This window comes from Odontesthes bonariensis, chromosome 4 (genome assembly GCF_027942865.1).
Source record: "Odontesthes bonariensis isolate fOdoBon6 chromosome 4, fOdoBon6.hap1, whole genome shotgun sequence".
Lineage (NCBI taxonomy): Eukaryota > Metazoa > Chordata > Actinopteri > Atheriniformes > Atherinopsidae > Odontesthes > Odontesthes bonariensis.
Genome location: NC_134509.1, coordinates 38,279,259 through 38,300,675, shown reverse-complemented (window position 1 = coordinate 38,300,675; position 21,417 = coordinate 38,279,259). Strand labels below are relative to the sequence as shown.

At 41.3% G+C, this 21,417-nt stretch overlaps 1 protein-coding gene across 1 annotated transcript; it reads right to left on the bottom strand.

The window, feature by feature from the left end:
* Nucleotides 1-109: 109 nt before the first annotated feature.
* Nucleotides 110-5,637, bottom strand: mrpl45 (mitochondrial ribosomal protein L45). Its single transcript, XM_075464146.1, has 8 exons — nt 5,558-5,637; nt 4,622-4,817; nt 4,231-4,348; nt 3,944-4,042; nt 2,726-2,774; nt 2,488-2,637; nt 1,841-2,014; nt 110-515 (listed from the first exon to the last, which is right to left on the bottom strand). The coding sequence occupies exons 1-8, from the start codon at nt 5,618-5,620 to the stop codon at nt 417-419; spliced, it is 948 nt and encodes a 315-aa protein (XP_075320261.1). The 5' UTR covers nt 5,621-5,637; the 3' UTR covers nt 110-416.
* Between the last annotated feature and the right edge of the window lie 15,780 nt (nt 5,638-21,417).

Sequence of the window (21,417 nt, the reverse complement as noted above, 5' to 3'; positions counted from 1 at the left end):
GACAGGAACTGACATGTACTGGTGTGAGAGAAAGTAGGTGGGAGACATTTTTTTTTGTAATTCCGCATGTCACCATGCAGTATATTCATCACAGAAATAAACCATTAAGTTTCTGTAGACACACGCATTTTATTTCTCACACATGCCGATTAAATTTGTCTCATGTGAAAAACAGAACAACATAAACCTTGAATACAACTGTTGTTGATAAAAATGCAGCTTAAATGGCTTCAGAACACAGACGGTTATTTCTCTAAACTCACCTGCTGCTGTGAGCGTCTCAACAGCCAAAAACTTTCTCAAACAGCACAGAGTGGTAAAAGGAAGCTTGGTTTCCTTTCTTGATTCAACACCCTGGGCAAAGCTTTACAATGTCCTATGGTGATTTAAACTAAACAGCAGTGCCCCCTGGTGGTCTATTTATACCACTGCACTGCTGCTGGTTTGGGAACTTCATAATTGAGGGTGTCAAATTCTTGCCATGGCTTCAGCTCTGGACCAGGAATGCAGACCGTCTGAAAGAGTGAGAAGAGCACAGGTGAGTTTCTGCTGAGTCACACTGTAGGAAATTAAAGGGGAATCAGTATTCTAAAACATATACATAGTTAAGTTTATGCATAAACTGGACATAACTCTGCCCTTCAAGCAGACATCAGCCACAATATTATAACCATGACAGACGTCCTGTGTCCGTGCCCCCATGGGTTTGGGTTGTTGTGGCAGAAAGGAGGAAACCTATACAATAGTAGTAAGGCAGGTTTAATGTTCTTGCATATTGCTGTAGTTCAGGAAATTAAACATGAACCGTTTTACTGCTATTAAATGCCAAGTAAGAAGACTCTGTCACAATACGCTCTTATTTCATACGTTTGACACTCACAAAATGGCAAAAGAGGGGATTTAAGCATGCGGTGCACTACTGGCACCAATTTGATGTTTATCTGAACGTGTGAACAATAAGAAAGCATTTCCAGGCAACAAACCGCTCCATCTGTCAGGGAAATCTGAGGCGCAGCAGATTGACTCACAAACACAACATGGCTACATACAAGGTATCTGCACGTTATCTTCTGCTCCAATCTCACTCTGACCAAATGTATACTACTTTCAGTGTTTTGGTGTAGATGATCTATTATTTAAATGTTTTCCCAAATAGCTTTTCAGCACATCAAGCTGCCTTATTGTAGTCTTTTTGTAAGAGATATTTTTGAGTTAATCAAAATAATCTCAATATCATTAAAAGTCCATATTTTCTTTTATACCTAAAGTTTCATGTAGTGTGCAATGTTAAGCTGTATCTGTCCATGTTTGGAGATTTTGTCTTCCATCCCTATACAAATGCAAGTGAAGCGTCCAAAATCTGCTTTGTAGAATCAACCCTGCTGTTACTTAAGATGGTCCACAAATCTCACCATCTTTTTTAGACACTTTCCATATTCCATAGTATCTAAATGTTTGACAGTGATGCAGAACATTCAACCTATAAGGCCATCATCAACCTAATAAAGAACAAGGAATGCTAAAACAAGCAGCATGTCTTGTCTACAACAAGCCCCTGAAAAGAGTGTTACTTATACACCAGGTCTGAAGCAGAATTTGATCCGTCACAATATCTCTATGAGAAAACATGGGCCATTTAAAGAGGATATACAAAGGTATAATAAAGAAAAATGCATCAAAAAGCCCGAAACACCCAACATACGCCATTAAATTTGTCCATGTCATCAATGAAATGAAGTGTGCACTGGCCAGTTGATAAAATATTTCTTCAATTTCCAAACCTTAGCCCTTTTTCTTATGAAAAGATCAGAGTTGGCAGTGATGAATAGTAGAGGATCACCTTAACAACTGGGTCCTTGGCAGGAGCCCAAGATGGCACAATTTTTGCGTGTAACCGCCATCTGCCATAGGGGTTGATGAGGTGCCGTTCTATGACCAGGTACTCCAAGACGTCCTTCGGCTGCTCCTCACTGCCCAGCAACAGCCGTCCGAAGCGGTCATAGATGGAAAGAGTCTGCAAAGCAAAACAGGCAGAAAGCGGGGCATTCTGTGATTGAAATCCTGATTAGAACTTTAAATACAAACCCCTGAAACTTCTCATGGCTTTTTTTTTTTTTTTGACTGTAAATGCAGCACCTCTACAAAATGGCTGTACTGGGGAGTGAGTTTCTTCAATGCAGTGTTGCTGACGGTACTGTATTTGTCTTTCAAGGGAAAGTTTGAAGCAAACAGCAGTGCAGGTACACAAACAAATTATACACAAGTAAAAGAAAAAAGCTGAATAGCAGAAGAATTGATGAGTCAGTGGATGCCAAAGGCATCGAACCCAGAATGGGAGCAAATTCTAAGTAAAAATGTGTGCATTCCAACATCAATGAGCTTTTGGAATAAAGCTAAAACTTGTTCTATTTGTTTGCATACAGGCACAGCACTGCAGGTTTGGTATTGGACTGTAATGGAGAAAACTCAAAACCATAAAAGTCACACCTGCTTAGAGTGCATACGGACTGTCACCTGCCCGTACAAGTTGCCTTTGGTCACCATGTCAGGGCAGCGGGCATGAACAACTCTGGGTACTTCCAGAGACTCGACAAACTTCCAGTGGATTGTCTTGTAACGGTTACCCCGGGTCATCTCCTGGACACAGCACAGAGGAGAGATGGCATAGAGCTCAAGAGCTAATTAAACTGAAGAAACTTTTGCAACTTTTAGAGCAAGAACTTACAGGATAACACCTTTCTGTAACCAGTGAGTGAAGCTTCTCCTTATTGAACCTGTAAAAAAAAAAAAAAAGCAGCAAATGTTCAGCTTCCTCTTGAGAGCCAGAGGTGAGTTTGATCAAGAAAATAAATCCCGGTGAAAAGATATTGTTCTGTTTAGTAGCTTTTACCGATTCCATTTTCAAGTTCACACATACTGAGCATACACATCCTCTGGTGAAGACAAAGAATGTTCAAAAGCTTTAAAAGCAGAGTGAGAGCGTCTTTAAGTCATTGAGGCTGTGGTAAATGAAGTAGTGTGTGTCACTGAGGGAATAAGCGACAAATTGTGAAGCAGTACATGAGTCATGCATTTACCATCGATTTAAAACTATTTACTTTTAATGCTCAACTGAAAACTTATTCATACATGACCCAGGACATACCTTATTTGAGTCAGAAGGTTGTTAAAAGAGTTGAAAGGTTTTAGATTATTGTGAATAATCTCCTAACTGGAGAAAATTATATTTCGATGGTAGTAAACGAGCTAAACTCCCTTATCTCGTTACACAACCTAATTTGGTGAAAATGCAACAGAGTCTTTTTATTTGGGTGCTTTCTCTGTTGGGCAGAACTAAAAATACCATCACAATGCACAGTTTTTCACACCATAAATTAAACAGGAAGCATACGACACACAGAGTCGCTGTGTTCAGTTCCACTGAAACAGATCTAGTGTGAGAAAAAAATGACCTCAAACTGAAGCAGGCTTTTAATTGGAAGTTTGTGGAATGTTTTCTGTTTTGAGTCCGAAATAAAACAAAATGATTTGTACTGGTTCAACACTGACTGCTTTTTAATCAACAACATGAAGACCTTGGCCATCACCATTAATCAGCATGTTCTGCTGCAGATACTGGCTATTACACACTGCTGCTGGCTTCTGCACTGCTGGGCTGTCATGTGCCTCATAATGATAACAAATCAAAATGTAGCGCAAAATCCCAGAGCTACAGAAAAATGAAGTGATAGAGCAGATGAAGACTGACCCATTTAGATTATCAGAAATTACTAATCGGTTCGTCAGTTTAGCTTGTTTTTTTTATAAGAATTGTGAAGATAATTTTATCTGTGCAGCCGATGGCAGATTCAGTCTATCACACTTCCATGACAAATGTCTCACTGCGTGTGTGAGAGTGTGTTGAGCTGTGTCAGTTGCTTTAATGAGATGTTGCATTCCTTACTGTGTCAGAGCATTGTGAGCCTCAGTAAAGATCTCTTGAGCTTGCTCTGCAAAGGCCTTTGTTGAGAACTGAGAGTCATGCTCTTTGATTTTACGAATCCTGGAACGACACAAACATAATACACACGTAAATCATCATATTCAAAGTGCTTTTTGGTGAGGAAAAAAAGGTTAATGAGGTGTTCCCCTCACCAACAGGAGCGTTAGTCATCTCCTGAAAGATCCAGGATTGGACAAGAAAAGTATCGACAGAAGAATGACACAAAGAGAGAGCAGAAACAATCTTACGCTAGCTGCGAGGTGGCGCTCTGTCGTATCTGCTCAGTTCGTTGTTTCAGGCCTTCTTTGGACAGAGTGGAGAGACGAGCATCACCTTCTGGAGGGATGTAGGGGTCAAAGACTCCCGCTAATGAAGACAACGGGACATGACCGATCAATCACTATGTACCTTCCAGTCGGGTAAACTTTTCAGAATTATTCGTTTCAATTTGTAACTGCTGTCTAATTACCCAGCATCAGTTCTACGCAAAGACGTAAGTGAAATATGAAGATATGATTTGACAATCAGTATTATTTCAACATAACATTCATGGTACATAATGTCAAATACCCAACTGACACGGAGACATTTACACGCAAGCATTAGTACCACGCACGCACTCAAACACGAACACATTACCCGTGCAGGCAACATTGATGGGCCTCTCAAAGTACTGCTGTCGGAAGACGATGCCAGCCGCTTTAGCCTTGGCCTCTGGGTCCTCCGTCCTCTTCCCCTTTAATCCCACAACTGGAGGGATGAAGTACCTCTTCTTGGTCCGGACTTGCAAAAAAAGTGGACCGGGATGCTGCACATCCAGGGAGGTGTCAGCATTCTGAGCAGGAGAGGACAAATAAGTTTAACTAACAGATAAGTGTTCAAACGATTTATAAATTTACACCAAGTTGCCGAACACCTATGATGCTCGAACACTTTCAGCTTTTGATGACACAGTTCTTCTTGGTTCTTCTTCTGTTTCTGTCCCTTCCATGTAAAAGGAAAGAATACTAAGCAATGGGGAAATTGCCCTGGCTCACCTTGTACTCTGGAGCCTGAAATGCGTTAATTTCACTGTGTCATTTGGGGTTGACAGAATCTGTTCCCCCTGTTCTGTGCCTCTAATCTTCCAGAAAGAAGAAATACCAAAAATCTACTTTTGAGACCATCACTGTTTAACTCCGAGTCTCGTTTGTCTCTACACTGTGTTGTGTCAAGTCTTGGGACTTGCTAAAAGTCCTGACCTAGGTTGTGTAATTTCATATGAGAACTAAAAACTCGGGAGGACGTATAGTAGAAAGGAAGCCGGAGTATCCGCCGTGCACAGAACATGCAAACTCCTGACGGAAAGAAACCTGGGAGATAAGAAACCAGGGAGCTTCTTGCTGCCAGAAAACAGTGCTAACCACCACACCACCGTTTAGCACTCCTGAGAATTTATGTGGCTGTTCACGTCCTGGCAGACAGCTAACGTCAGTGGAGCTAATCCCCGTCAGAGTTCATAACAAGCGGGAAAAAAGGCCCTCTTTCTTCAGCATTTTGACTGTATGCGTGTAAGCCTATTAAAGGAGACAGTACCTTCAACCTGTTAAATGTTACTCTGTGGAGGGCTACAAGCGTCCTCCTCATGGACATCGCCATCTTGCCCTCTCAGTCAGGATAATGTAAAACAAACTTCCGGTCAACACTTTCAAAATAAAACGCGAATGGTTATTAAACTTGCGATGTGTTGGGCAAGTAAACGTTTTTCCTTGCTTCTCTTATCCTGGGGCCCGTTGCACTAAAGTAGGATAAGGGATTAAGCGGGGATATGTTGGCTATCCTGGATCAACTTATCCGTGATCCGGTTGCACAAAAGTAGGATGAGGGAAGTGGGATATGTTCAGACGTAAGTTACCATGGAGATTTATTCTGTGAAGCTAGCCTGCTCTAGACCAGGCTAAGTTCCAGGATCTATTTAATCTCATTCCTTATCTCAGTCAGCGGTCGCCACAATTGGAAACCAACAAACCAATATTTATTCCACTGCCTAGAACATATTGTTAAAACATTTAACTATACCCACTATCATTATTGAAACATTTGTGATCAAAATTGAAATCATTTTAGATAACTGATGATTTTAGATGAACCACTAGATAATTTAGTTTCCCACAGACTACACATAAAGTACATCACCATATAAATATAAATACACATTAGAGAGTACCATGATGTTCCTTTATTGAACAAGGATGAATCAAAGCAAGTAAACCATCAGCTCCTTTCAAAACTGAAGTCACACAGTGCTCTACAAGACAAAAAGCACAGAATCAAAGCATGCAGTTTGAGACAAACTGTTTGTAAAAATGGGCTATACAAATAAAATTGCCTTGCCTATACAGCACAAAAACCTAACAAAAATTCCTCTGTCATTGCAGGCCCGACTTAAATCAACATGCATATTAATTAAAATAATTTAACACATATTGGTCTCTGACCAGCCGACCACAGTCGTCATCCGGGAAGATGGCAGGAATGTCCCAGTCTATGAGAGCTGGCACTCTGGGGGCCCTCTCCTTTCTCAGGCAGGCCACATTCTGGAGGACAGCACAGGCCACAATGATATCACCTGCCCTGTCTGGGCTGACTCAGGTGGTGCAGACACTGAAAGCGTGCCTTCAGTAGGCCAAATGTCATTTCTATCCGGGCCCTTGTTTTGGCATGGGCATGGTTGTATGCCAGTTGTGCCTCCAGAGGGTCTGCAAATGGAGTGAGCAGAAAAGGCTGGCAGGCATACCCTCTGTCACCCAGCAATACACCCAGGAATTCACCTGTGAATACAAAATGTTACCATCACAACCTCATAAGTAGTGACAGTCTTAACACAGCCATGATGTTAAAAGTGGTTATCAATAGAGGTTCTGTGGCTCACCTTGTGATAGGCGGCGATAGATCTCTGAGTTCCGAAACACTCAGGAGTCGTGGACCGAGCCGGGCCACTTTGCCACAACATTACTGATCAAATAGTTAGCATTGCAGACCATCTGAAATGATAAGATGTTAAACCAATTAATGCACATCACAGGCAATGTACAGTGTTCATTAATCAACTTTATCAAAAGTCATGTTCACCTGTACATTGATGCTGTGGAAGTTTTTCCTGTTCACAAAATCCCCCTCATGGCCACCTGAGGGGGATTTTATTTTGATGTGTGTGCAGTCCACTGCACCAATGACATTGGGGAAACCTGTAATACGATGCAATGAGTATCTTACTCTGAATGTTAACATTGTAATTGTAACTATAATTTAAAAAAAAAAAAAAATCTTACCTGCAATCCTATTGAGAATGAGGAGTCATGTGACTCCGGTCGGCCATGTTGGCAGAAGAATCTATTGGTTGCCAGGGGCAACGCCATTAACTTAACGGATATCTTCCCGCATTTGTCATTTCGGCAGGGCAGAGACGAATACAAAAGAAAGAAAGCAAAGCAATGGAGAGAGATAAGGCGAAAGAAAAGGGACCTTACAGGGACAAGCTTATTACAAGCGCAAGGCAGCGGTATTTGGAGAAACTGTCCAGCATCCAAAATATTGATCCTTACGAGCTCCCTGCAGCAGAATGGCACAGAGACCAGTTACCTCCGTGCACATACAGTATATGGACATAGTCAATTATCTTGTCTTTGGTGTAAGTTACTACACTATGCAGGAGTTTAAAAGTCACAAATCTTTGGAATTGTACGAGACTTTCTGCTGTGGCTGGGTACAGGACTTGGCCATCTACAAGCCTCCAGGTGGCTCTGGTGATGATAACAGCGTTGTACTGGCAAAGGTAAGGTTCTTGTCATGCATTTTAGTGTGTTGTAATTACATTGCATTTAGACACTTCTTGACCAAAATGACAACGTAATTAACTGCGACTTGTTTTGTAAACACTAGATTAACGAGATGTTCAATGTACACAAACGTATCCAATGTTTTGATGTATGCTAAAGCTTATTGGTATTTAGTTGTCATTTGATTTTAGCCCAACGACACATACTGTAGCAAGTTATTGTGTTGGGTGTTGGGGGCTGCAAAGTGAACAAACCAGTTTTGGGTTGGCTAGGGTACTTATGTGTAATTGCAAGGCGTACATTCCTGGTTAGATTTAAGCCATTAACATTTTGAATGCAAGGTGTACATGTCCTGGTTAGATTACAGCCATTATCAATGTGTCTAAAGTGTAGACTGTAACTTGAAATAAATGCTTTTTACTGTTTAGTTTATTTAACTTTATTTATTTTACAGGTCCTGCATTCACGGAGACTCTGAGCCTCCACTTACCCAGTCCAGTGGTATCACTTCAGTTGTGTGGGGCTTGTGGACAGACCCTCCGCTGACACGCCATGGTTTTGCTCTTCTTGTGCTGAATAGTGTTTTTTTGTTCTTTTGCACTAGTAACAGTATTATTTTATTATTATTGCTTGTTGTCAATGTTTACATGCTGGAATTTTTTATAATTTTTATACTGAATGCACACATGTTCTTTTGCACTGTTAACTTTTCCTAGAGGTATATTGCATTCTGCACCTTGCGCCCTTATTCTTTTTTCCTGTTCTGTTAATAAACATTGTTAAGCCATATCAAGTTGTTTCAAGCATTTATTTCAAACAAATTAAAAGGTAATGAACAATGAAGAATGAACTTAAACAACACTTTTGCACATTCAATTCAATTCAATTCATTTTTATTTATATAGCGCCAAATACAACAAATGTCATCTCAAGGCACTTAGATAGTAAGTCCAATTCAAGCCAATTGGAATTCAATTAATTAATAATAATCATAATTCATAAAATAATCCAATTCGTTCATATAGAGCCAATTCAAAAACAATTTCCTAGCTAAGAAAACCAACAGATTGCACTGAAAACTTTTTGTTTTTCGGTCCAATCTCCCGGCCTGAGCGGCGTGCCTGAGGCGACTGTGGAGAGAAACGACTCCCTTTTAACAGGAAGAAACCTCTGGCAGAACCAGACTCAGGAAGGGTGGCCATCCGCCTCGACCAGCTGGGGTTTGAGAAGACAGAAAAAGGGGGGGGGGAGGGGGGCAGGGGGCCACCGCGACGGCGGCACTGTAACACCATTCAAAGGATATCTGTTGGAACAGGGAAACACGAGTTAATGACCACAATAATATCACATATACATAAAGAGAGTAAAGTGAGGAAAGGTGTGTCAGATGAGGCCCCCCAGCAGTCTAGGCCTATAGCAGCTTAACTATGGGATGTTTCAGGATCACCTGAGCCATCCCTAACTATAAGCTTTATCAAAAAGGAAAGTTTTAAGCCTGGTCTTAAAAGTGGAAAGGGTGTCTGCTTCCCGGACATTTACTGGCAGCTTATTCCACAATAGAGGGGCCTGATAACTGAAGGCTCTGCCTCCCATTCTACTTTTAGAAACTCTGGGAACCTCAAGTAAACCTGCAGTTTGGGAACGAAGTGCTCTGTTAGGAAAATATCTTACAATGAGATCTTTAAGATATGATGGAGCTCGGTCATTAAGAGCTTTATATGTGAGGAGAAGAATCTTAAATTCTATTCTGAATTTAACAGGGAGCCAATGAAGAGAAGCTAAAACTGGAGAAATATGATCTCTGCTGTTAGTTCTCGTCAAAACTCTGGCTGCAGCATTTTGGATCAACTGAAGGCTTTTCAGAGAATATGTAGGACAGCCCAATAATAAAGAATTACAGTAGTCCAATCTTGAAGTAACAAATGCATGAATTAGTTTTTCTGCATCACTCTGAGACAAGATGTTCCTGATTTTAACAATATTACGAAGGTGAAAGAAGGCAGTCCTAGAAACCTGTTTTATATGCGAGTCAGATGATAAGTTCTGGTCAAAAATAACTCCAAGGTTCCTCACTGTAGAACTAGAAGCCAAGGAAATACCATCTAGAGTAACTATATAGCTAGACAATTTCTCCCTGAAACGCTCAGGTCCAAAGATAACGACTTCAGTTTTGTCTGAATTTAGCAGCAGACAGTTCTGAGTCATCCAGGTCTTTATGTCTTTAAGACATGCTTGTAGTCTGACCAACCTATTGGTTTCATCTGGTTTTATAGATAAGTACAGCTGAGTATCATCAGCATAGCAATGGAAATTTATGCCATGCTGTCTAATAATGTTACCTAATGGAAGCATGTATAAAGTAAAAAGAATCGGTCCAAGCACAGAACCCTGGGGAACTCCATGACTTACTCTGGTGTGTGAGGAAGATTCTTCGTTTACAAGAACAAACTGAAATCTATCAGATAAATATGATTTAAACCAGCCTAATGCAGTTCCTTTAATCCCAATAACATGTTCAAGTCTCTGTAATAAGATACTGTGATCGACCGTATCAAATGCAGCACTGAGATCCAACAGGACAAGCACAGACACAAGTCCGCTATCAGAGGCTAAGAGGAGATCATTGGTAACTTTCAGCAGTGCTGTTTCTGTGCTATGATGCACTCTGAATCCTGACTGAAACTCTTCAAACAAATTATTTCTGTGTAAATGATCACAAAGCTGAGCTGCAACTATTTTTTCAAGAACTTTAGACATAAAAGGGAGATTGGATATAGGTCTATAATGAGCCAACACTTCTGAATCAAGAGTAGGTTTTTTAAGTAAAGGTTTAATTACAGCAACCTTAAAAGTCTGAGGTACATATCCTGTCAACAAAGACAGATTGATCAAATCCAATATGGAAGTGTCAATTAAGGGGAAAACCTCCTTGAACAGTCTGGTTGGGATTGGGTCTAAAACACAAGTTGATGGTTTAGAAGAGACTATTGCTGTTGTTAGTTCAGAGAGATCAACTGGGCAGAAGCCGTCTAAATACAAATCAGGTTCTAAAGATACTTCTAAAGCTGCTGTACTTGATGATACATCACTGATAATAGTGGGAAGGACTCCATCAATCTTCTCTCTGATAGAAACAATTTTATTAATAAAGAAGCTCATGAAATCATCACTGCTGAGAGTTAAAGGAATAACTGGCTCAGCAGAGCTCGGACTCTTAGTCAGACTGGCTACAGTGCTGAAAAGAAACCTGGGATTATTCTTATTCTCTTCTATCAATGATGAATAATAAGCAGTTCTAGCTTTACGAAGGGCTTTCTTATACATTGTTAAACTATCTTTCCAGACTAACTGAGACTCTTCTAAATTAGAGGAACGCCACTGTCTCTCCAGCTTTCTTGCAGTCTGCTTTAAAGCACGCAGCTGTGAATTATACCAAGGAGCCAACCTCTTCTGACTGATTACCTTCCTTTTCAGAGGGGCAACATTGTCCAGTGCTGTACGCATTGAAACTATAGTGCTGTCAACAAGAGAGTCAAATGCTGCTGGAGTAAAGTTTATGTAGTCGTCCTCTGTCATATCTGCACATGGCAGTGAAGAAAAGGATGATGGAATTAATTCTTTAAATCTGGTTACAGCATCCTCTGATAGACACCTTCTATATGTAAATTTCTTCTCAGAAACTGTATAGTCAAGTAATGTAAACTCAAAGGTTATCAGAAAATGGTCAGATAAGACAGGGTTATGAGGGAACACTGTTAACTGTTCACTCTCAATGCCATAAGTCAGAACAAGATCAAGGGTGTGATTAAGGCAGTGAGTCGGTCCGTGAACACTCTGAGAAAATCCAATAGAGTCTAATATAGAATTAAAGTTCATATTCAGGCAGTCATTTTCAACATCTACATGAATATTAAAGTCACCCACTACAATGACTTTATCTGTACTCAGCACTAACTGGGATAAAAACTCTGAGAATTCAGACAGAAACTCAGAATAAGGGCCAGGTGGACGATACACAACAACAAACACAAGAGGTTTCTGGGATTTCCACTTTGCGTGGGAAAAACTGAGAATCAGATATTCAAAAGAGCTCAAACTAATCTTGGGTCTGGGACTGATGAGTAACCCTGATCTGAAAATAGCTGCCACTCCTCCTCCTCTGCCTGTGGTTCGAGGAACGTGAACATTTAAACAGTCAGAGGGAGTTGCTTCATTAATGCTAACATGATCCTCCTGCTGCAGCCAGGTTTCTGTAAGACAAAATATATCAATATGATGATCACAAATCAACTCATTCACTAACAGAGACTTCGAAAGGAGAGATCTGATATTCAGCAAACCACATTTAATAGTTTGATGTTTTTGTTCAGTTAAAGTTTTTGTTTTAATAATTTCTTTTTGCACAAGAGGACATGTTCGTTAAGGCACAGCAAACAGTGACAATCATATCTAAAGGCATTAGGTTTTCACCCTCACATTTGAGCAGCATGTGCACAGGTACAGTTGAATGTAAAAAGCTGAATTTGTCCAGTCAGCGTGGTTCTCCAACATCTCATATGATGGCTTACCTACAACAGAATAAATAGTTTATGAAAAAAAACCTATGCAATCATTGGCAAACCCATCACAGAACACATGCAAAATAAAGATACAGACTGAGAGGGTAACGCTGCTCATGGTATGACAAAAGGGCTGAAGGGGTACACATTAACACATTAGCCACATTAGGGGGTAGTTAACATTCATTTTCGAAGAGGCAACAGTTTGCAAATTAAGCATTTTCGAAGAGGCAACAGTTCGCTAGTTAGCTAGCTAGGCAGCAACGTCAGGTGCACTTCAGGGTTTGCAACAACATAAAGTAACTTCGTAGCTTTAAGAGACAACAACATAAAGAGATTTTTAGATAACGTACCCGAGTGAAAATGTAGAGAACACACTCTCATCGACGGAGGGGTGCAATCGAAAGTAAGGTCCAGCCAGCCAGGCAATCCGGCGTCTCCTCGTCAGGTCAGACGCCTGCTCTCCCTGATGCTGCATCCATTTAGGAAACCGAAAAAAAATGTATTTCGTTGTTCCTATGTTTCCCAAACGTATTATGTGAGGTACTGGAACAGTTCTTCACACAGCAGTGATTTCCAGGCATATTCTTGCAATTCCGCACTGTTTAGACTTACTGATTTAAAAACACACGCGTACAATGTAAAACGAACGGAGAGAATGGCGTTTTCTCGCTAGCATTCTGCCAACATGGCGGATAGGGGCGGGGCTCTGTGCTATGACGACAACTCCTCATTCTCAATAGAACTCCTCCTTGATGTCACAGAGTCTTCTATGCCCAGGGAAGGAGATGAAGATGCTTGCAAGTCCTTTAATTGTGTTTTTTTCACTGCTAAAACAGTACAGGCAATGTGTGGGCAGGCACATTCTTAATAAAAAGTTGCTGCCATGTCCATTTTGGTTGCTTGCTTGCGCTTGACTCAGAGCGCGGATCTCGAAAACACAGCTATACAACTGTACAGCTATACAGAATCATACGCGGCGGACAGCACAGCTTTATGCCAATTACGCACACAGGCTCCACACGCATCGCGTCTGCAATCATAACTCATCAGGGGAAATCACATTTTGCCAATATTTTAGAGACCCACCAACATTTCCCAAATCATGTTTTCGAGGGGGTCTCGTGTCAGTTTCAGGGGGTCTCGGATCCCCCGAGTCCCCCGTAGTTCGAACACTGCCTAATTGTGATAGTTTCAGTGGAGTGGTGAGTGTGATTTGTACTTACGCATTCAGGCGGTCAGCAATGGTTTGCCACGCTTGCTCCCTTTGTTTTTTAACTGTGGCAGTATTTCCTTTTTGTTTTATTTTCTCCGTCACCTCTTCATATGCTTCCATTAATAATTATTGCTCCGCTGGGGGAGGAATACGCCGCCCTTGTTGCCATGGTGAATCAGTGAATCTATGATCGATCGTGGGGTCTATTTAAGAAAGCCGTGTGCAGCACTTATCCAGGATCGCTTTCACCTGGCTTAATGAATCCGTGTCTGCTCATCCTGGATTGGCCTTTGTGCAACCAACTAAGCCTGGGCGCCCATGTTTTGGATTCCTTGAACCTGGCTAAGTAACTCATCCTGGATGTCTAAATCCTACTTTTGTGCAACGGGCCCCTGGTGTTTAGAAACCTATACATACCCTCGTACCGTGAGACGCGTAACACCTGATACAGATTTATTTATTTATATTAGTGGTAGGCATAGATTAATTTTTTTAATCTAGATTAATCTCACTGAAATCTTGAAATTAATCTAGATTAATCTAGATTAAAATGGCTCATTCAGGGGTCCGGCAATCCGCGGGGTTCGCGGAAACAGACGTGTAAACTTTAGTTCCTATCCAAACAATAGTCGTTAAATCCTGAGACTGTTGCAATTGCCGTGTCGAGTGCTTCAATACAATAGTGTAGTAACCCCACGCATACCTTTTTCACTGCAATTAAGTTTTATTTCGGACTTTATTTCGAATTTAGTTTCTTTTTCACAGCTGCCTCTGCTATTCCTGCTCTTCTCAGGTGTACCTAATGTAGTTTTACATAATTTGTAACGTGATGTATATCTTGTATAACAAATTGTAAATAACAAAACGTTTATTCGTGTCCCTGCCCTCACTTTCCTCATGTTTTTTTCCGCGGGTGTGCTGCACAGCCGCGGGGCCTTTAAGAATTGAACATTCTAAATGTGACGTCACGAGCTACCAAAGCTACCAAAGCAAATTCTCAAGCGAAGCTTCTCCAGCGAGGTCGCTCTTGGTGAACACGCAGCATTAGGGCAGACCAGCTTATTCACATGCATGGCTCCAGCAGTTTCTCTAGCTTCGCCAACTTCTCATATTCAGCACTTGTTGGGAGGCCCAGGTGGTGCTGCTGTTGAGATGGCGTTGTGTGCAGTGCGTCTCTGTTGCGCCACACGCGCAGTATCCTCCCTGCGGCCACCATATTAGGAGCGCTGTCTGTTCCTACAGAGCAGATTTTGTCAACTATCCCCCACAGATTAGCGACCTCCATAAACTGCCTAGCACAGGCTTCTGCAAAGTGGCGTTCTTCTGTTTTAATCACACCTAACGGCAGACAAAGTACATCAGCCCACACCCGAGCTAAAATATCAAGGTAAAAGTCATCACAGTTTGCTTAGGCTACCTATTTTGACCCAGTTCCCAACCCAACTTTGTGACTAGATTAACGGCGATATTTTTTATATCGCCCGATAAGACTCTCAAATTATCGCAGCACGTTAACGCCGATAACGGCCCACCACTAATTTATATATTAAGTTGCTGAGATGGGGAGGACTCAAAACTCCATACATATAGCCAACCGATTGTAATGACTCATTTAAACATTGAACCTTAAAATTTGATCAAATAAAGATTCAGGCTTAACCAACCAGGATGTGAAGGTTGATGGAGCTGCATGCACAGAGGTGACAAACTGAATCCTCTCCAACCCAGAGATGGAGATTGGTTGGAGAGGGCAGAATGTCATCAGTGGCTCTGATGATGAAGCTTATTCTGTTAGTTCCCATACTCAACAGGTCACTCCATTTAATCTTATGTTGCTCCACTCCATCCAGCAGCCTTGCTGGGTTTGTGAGACTGCTCTGGAACACCTGACTGCTTCTTTCTGGTGTCACACTTCCTCCACCACTAGTTGCTGGCGTTCTGGAGTTCTTTGTTCTTTCACAGGTCTATGGTTTGTTACAGTCTTCTGGATTTAAGTTGTGCTGGAGGTTGTTTCGATGTCCTTAAGTTCTTGCTTCTGGGCCCAAATCTCTCTGCACCATAGGTACAGATGATCTCCCCAATCTTTTCTAACTTCCTTTACACATCTCCTTTCTGATCTTCAAGTAGCTAGACAAAGTCTGACTTAAAGCAGCAGTCTGCAGGATTTGTTGTTGTCATACGTAAAGTCCTAATTTTTGGCATTTTAAGAGTTTACATGATCTATCAGAACGCTTGAAGTTGAAAACGGTGACCTCCATAGTCGCAAAATGCAAGAAATGCTCTTTTTTTATCCCGCCCCATCAAAACACATGAGAACTCGTGCACGTCTACGTGCACGCCAGATGCGCGTACACGACTCCTCATTCATCAACTCACCTGTCATTTGCGATCATGGAAGACACAGTGTAGCAGTCACAGTGCCGTGTGGATTAAGAGGCCTTCAGTCTCTGACGATACCAACATTCCTGTGGGGGATGTTTACGTATGTGGATATAAACCAGATCTTCATTTTCTTTCCACAAAGGAAAAAGAGACAGAAACTGCCTAATTTACGTTAACCTTCTACCCTTTTGAGAGTTTTTGGGGAGTCGAATTCGCAACAGACGCTCTCCATAAATTGGGATAAACTCGAATGAACAAAGAACCTTTCTGTTGGAGATGTTGGAGACCTCACTATCTTATCTTCACCATGAATCGCGGTTGATATATTAACACCCTCTCCCACCAGAGAAAGAGACCAGATGGCTACCCACGAACTGAGAAGACTTCACTAAGACTCACTTTTAGTCGAATCTTAAAACTATATTAAATGTGTTTGATAACCGTATACAATTTCTTTCAGCTTTCCAGCTTGATCACAAGACGCATATAGAGACAATTTGTACGATTCTGGCTTAAATATTGACAAAGAACTGATTTTGGTTGAAAATGCCCAACCTGCCTGATGGAACCACATTGCCCCCTAGTGGTCTGCAGTGTTGATTAGTTGAACATTTAAATCCCAGAGGACTCAGTAAAATGGACAAGATATATGCAACTATTAACTTCTAACGATGTCCCTTCGGTATCTATTTGGTATTTGTTTGGTATCCCCATTGTTAACACAGAAAATTAACATTGTGTGGTTCACTATTCATATGTCACGATTTCATAGACATTCATCTGAATTTTGAAAGTCATAATCATCAATTACGTTGTGTGTTATTTTGATGTCTTTATATTGCAAGTCTATGTTATATCTTTAATCTGCATATCTTAACAAGATGTGGTGTTTTCAGAATCACCGAGACAAATGTTCTATGAGACAGAGTTTCTCATCCAGAAATCCCCACGCAAAACAGATCATCTTACACAGTTCAGGCATATCATTGGCTGAAAGAGTAGTGTAAGCTTACGTCACGCCCCGCCTCCGAGAGTCAAAACCCTGAGCCCGCGAAAAACACACTCGCTCGTTCTCTCGTTTTCTGGCTCTCGCTTCAGGCGTTTTGTTTCTGGCTTCATGCCACTTGTTCCAGAAGAGTTCCAACCCAGAGTTTCAGAAGGAGATTTGAGCAGAGAACAGTTGCTCAGAGAGATTTGGAGATGGTTTGAGCAGAAGAGAAGAGCTCACCAGAGTTTGGGAGTTTTCCCATAATCTCAGGAGAGAGCGGAAGGACGTGAGGATGAGCGATGCAGAGGACGACCGGAAGGAAGCCCTCCAGAACCCAGTGAGACCCCGGAGACGAGAAAGAAAGACCCGAACAAAGATAAGAACAGAATGAAGTTTTCCTACCCAGAAAGCCAACTCCAAGCAACCTTTTATTAATCTTCTGTGAACTTAAGTTCACTTCATCAGAGAAGCAACGGACCCACTGACACTCAGAAGATTCGATCATCTAACCACAGCCCTCGGCACCATCGTTCCCGTTTCCCAGTGAAAGAAGCAACTGAGAAGTCCGCTAAAGTCAGCCACCACAACCAGGAAGGCCCAGAGAGCGGAAGAGAAATCCCCTCGGACCCCGCGTGGCCGCTGCCGTGTTCCGAGCTGACTAAGCAGAACTTCAGCACAGTAAGACCGACCCGTTTTCACCTTAAAGTGGGTTTGATGGATGTCTCGAGGCTTTCACAGAATGATACATTAATCCGAAATGTCAGTATTTAGCGTCAAATAGTCAGCCAACCTGAACTATTTGAATACATCCAGTATCTCCCCATTCCCCATATTTTATTTTCCATTCACTAAGTGTTTTATATAATCACCCATATTCAATGCATCTCCTGTTTGTTTTAAAGGTTCATGTTTTGGTCACATCATTTTAATAAATAGTTCATATATCTATATATATATGTTATAATCACAGATTGTGTCGTATGCTTTCTTTACGTAATGTCTGTCCAACCAAACGAGAACTTCACGAAAGTAGCAAGAAATGAGACTGATTATTAATTGATTATTAATTGATTATTAACTAATTATTAACTAATTATTAATTTAACATACCAGGATCGTAATATTTCAACAGTTTTCCTACCTGACTGTCATTTAAAGTAAATTATAGGTAGGTGGTGCCCTTAATTCGAGGTTTAAGATAAATCCTTATATTTGATATATATAATTGCCACCGAGCACGCTACAACAGTAAGTAGACTAGCCCGTAATGAAGTTCAATAGTCTAGATAAATAAGCGTGGGGACGAGCCTACCTTGTATCACGCATGCACAATCGGTGATTGACAGGCAGCAGAGCCCAGCTCGTAACCTGATTGGTTACCTTTTACCGGTCCGGTCTGCAATTTTGTAAACAAACCTGCTGGCTTTGGAGGGACCTAGCGGGACATATAGGGGACCTAGAGAACTCTTTTTTTGTATTGGGGTATTTAATGTACTACTTTCAGAATCCCCGGACAGTTCCAGGCATTATGCTTGAAAAAGAGTTGCAGACTGCAGCTTTAATGATTGCCCATTCTGTGTTTTATGGCATTATTTGGGCCAGGGGATCTCAGGCTTTCTTGAATCCATCTTCTGCTATTCTGTTGTCTGTGGTTGGATGGACTCTGGGCTCTCTAAAATCAGTGGTGTTGCATCTGGTTGATGTTCGGCCGAGGTTCTGATACCTGGATTGTGGTACTTTTCCTGCCACCGGGCCCTATCTCTGATGAAGTAGCGGTCAATGCAGGCCCCTTGCTACACTCTGCCAGGCACTTCTTCCTGCCCTGATGGACCTTGAGCCCCCTCTCCAATGTTACCTTCTCACAGACACAGTCTTGAAGCTTGTTTCCCAATGGTCTTTAATGCTGGGCTGATCGTTTGGTTCGTCATTGTTTCTGTTCTGAGGTTAGATGCCATGTGGTCCATCAGTGAGTCTTCTTGCGCCCCCACTCTCTTAAGCCCCTGAATAATAAGGACATTTTATTTAAGAAGAAAACTTTGTTTTTGGATACCTGGTTTAATCATAACATTATTCTGGTAGATCAACTGTTTAACAGTACTGGAATGTTACTGAGTTATGAGGATTTCCTATCTAAATTTAATTTTCCCATTTGTTATGGAGATTACGCAAAAGTTTTCGGGGCTATTTCTACAAAGATTTGCATGTTATTCAAACAGAGGACAAGACTCAGTTATCTTCATTCTCCAACTCTTACTCCTCTACATTCTCCTGTTGGTAAAATATGTTTTAACCCTCTTCTTCGTAACAACAACAAATCAATCAGATCCTTGTTTCAGATGGAGACTACTTCTACTCCTGCTGTCATTCCATTTTGAAATCTTTTTCGGTCTGATATATCTTGGAAATCTACCTGGTTGCTCCCAAATCATTTTATTCTCACCAACAAGGTAAAAGAAGTGTCCTATAAACTCATTCACAGGATCTACCCTGCTAAAGACTACCTGAAGAAATTCAACTCAAACATTAATGTGAACTGTACCTTCTGTGATCTTTGCCCCGAGTCCATCACTCATTTGTTCTGGTTATGTCCTCATTCTAAAGAGTTCTGGCAACATTTTTGTAATTATATTGATTTAAAAATGTTTGCAAGCTTTCAGTTGTTCTGGGAACATGTCCTATTTGGCTATCAACAAAGTGCTAAAATGAATCCAAAGATTTTCTTTATTAATTTACTAATTTTTAAAGCTAAATTTCACATACACAAACACAAATTTTTGAAAATTAAACCATATTTTTTTGTCTTTTTGGTTGAATTAAAGCAATACCTGCTTACAATTAGACCTTTAACTAATAAAAAAGCAGAAACAACTATATGGGCCTGCTCCCAACTTGGGATTTTGGACGAACTGTTGTCATAATTCCTAATTTTTTTTATTTTTTATTTTATTTTTTTGTTACATATGTCTTTGTGCTCATTAGCTTTCTTTTTGTAAGTGCATCATGAAGGTCATCTTCTTCTTTTTATTATTATTCCTATGCTCCCCCTGGCTATCTTCTTTTTGGCGTTATGCTAACATTTGTAAACTGATATTTTGTTGAATTATTAATAAAGTTTAAAGAAAAAAAAAAAACTCTCTTAAGCCCCTTTCACACTGCGACCCGCTACCACAAATTGCACCTTCGACCCGCGTCGAGCAATGTGAACGCTTGGCGTGTTGGTGACCCGTGTCGCCTGAAGCCGAGTTCAGGGGGCGTTGCCTAGTGGCAGAGCGTCACACGAAACACATAAAATGCTGGGCGTGTACAATGACGTAGCCACAAGCCATGCGTCGGAGGTAGGGTTAAATACACCTTGAGGACTCGTTTTTGCAATTGTATATGCAGTTCATGGAGATGTTATTTTACGGGGTGTGGATGGTTACAACGTGGGATGCCGCCGAAGAACATATGCGGAGAATACAAGAGCACTATAGTCCCCGAAATGTGGCGGTAAATAACGTCCTCTGCTCGGAGGCTGAGGAGCTCGCGGACCTCCTTGTCTCCCCAGTTGGCCATCTTCAAAAATGTCTCGAAGTTGATGTAGGCTAAAACAGAGTAAAACTTGTCCTCACCTGTCGCTGTTGTTCTGAATCAGCTGTCCATTCTGTCTTTTAAACTCCTCACGTCACGCCACGCCCACGTCCGACCCGCGTCGATTGCGTTCACACCAAACTCGGCTCGGTAAAAAGACTAGGGTCCGACGCGGGTCGAAAGGCGAGTCGAGTTGACGCGGCAGCCCAAATAATGCACAAATAATATTCATTTTCCAATTAAACTCTGTAATATTAATGAGGATTATAATGATGAAAATAGTCCTTCTCCAAATTACCAAAGCCCTTTCTCATTAATTTAGAACATATACATTAATAAATAAGTATGTCTATTTGGATGTCGAGTAGTACAGAATCAATAATCTACTTCTTAACATGACAAAAACTATGGAGCTGTTATTGACTCCAGAACAAACAGCCACTCATCATCAGCGGGGCCTGAGTGGAGAGGGTCCCCGTCTGCAGGTTCTGGACGTTGAGTTGGAGGATGACCTGATCTGGAGTGCCAACACCAAGGAGCTGCTGAAGAAGGTGAAGCAGAGACTGTATTTTCTGAGAAAGTACCACTTTCCCCAAAATCTACTTCAAGCCTTCTACCACTGCTCCATTGATAGCGTGCTAACATATGGTCACTATGTGTGTGGTACTGTAGCTGCACATTATCGGAGAAGAAGAAGACGCTCCACAGGGTTGTAAGGACAGCGGAGAAAACTGGCTATGGAACCACCATGGAACAAATCTACAGACTTGTCGCAAAAAAAGAAATAGACATTACACAAGACCCATCATACCCAGGGTCATTGTCTCTTCCAGCTTTTGCCATAGGCAGGAGATACAGAGCAATAAAAGCTAGGACAAACCAGTTAAAAAAAACAGCTTTTA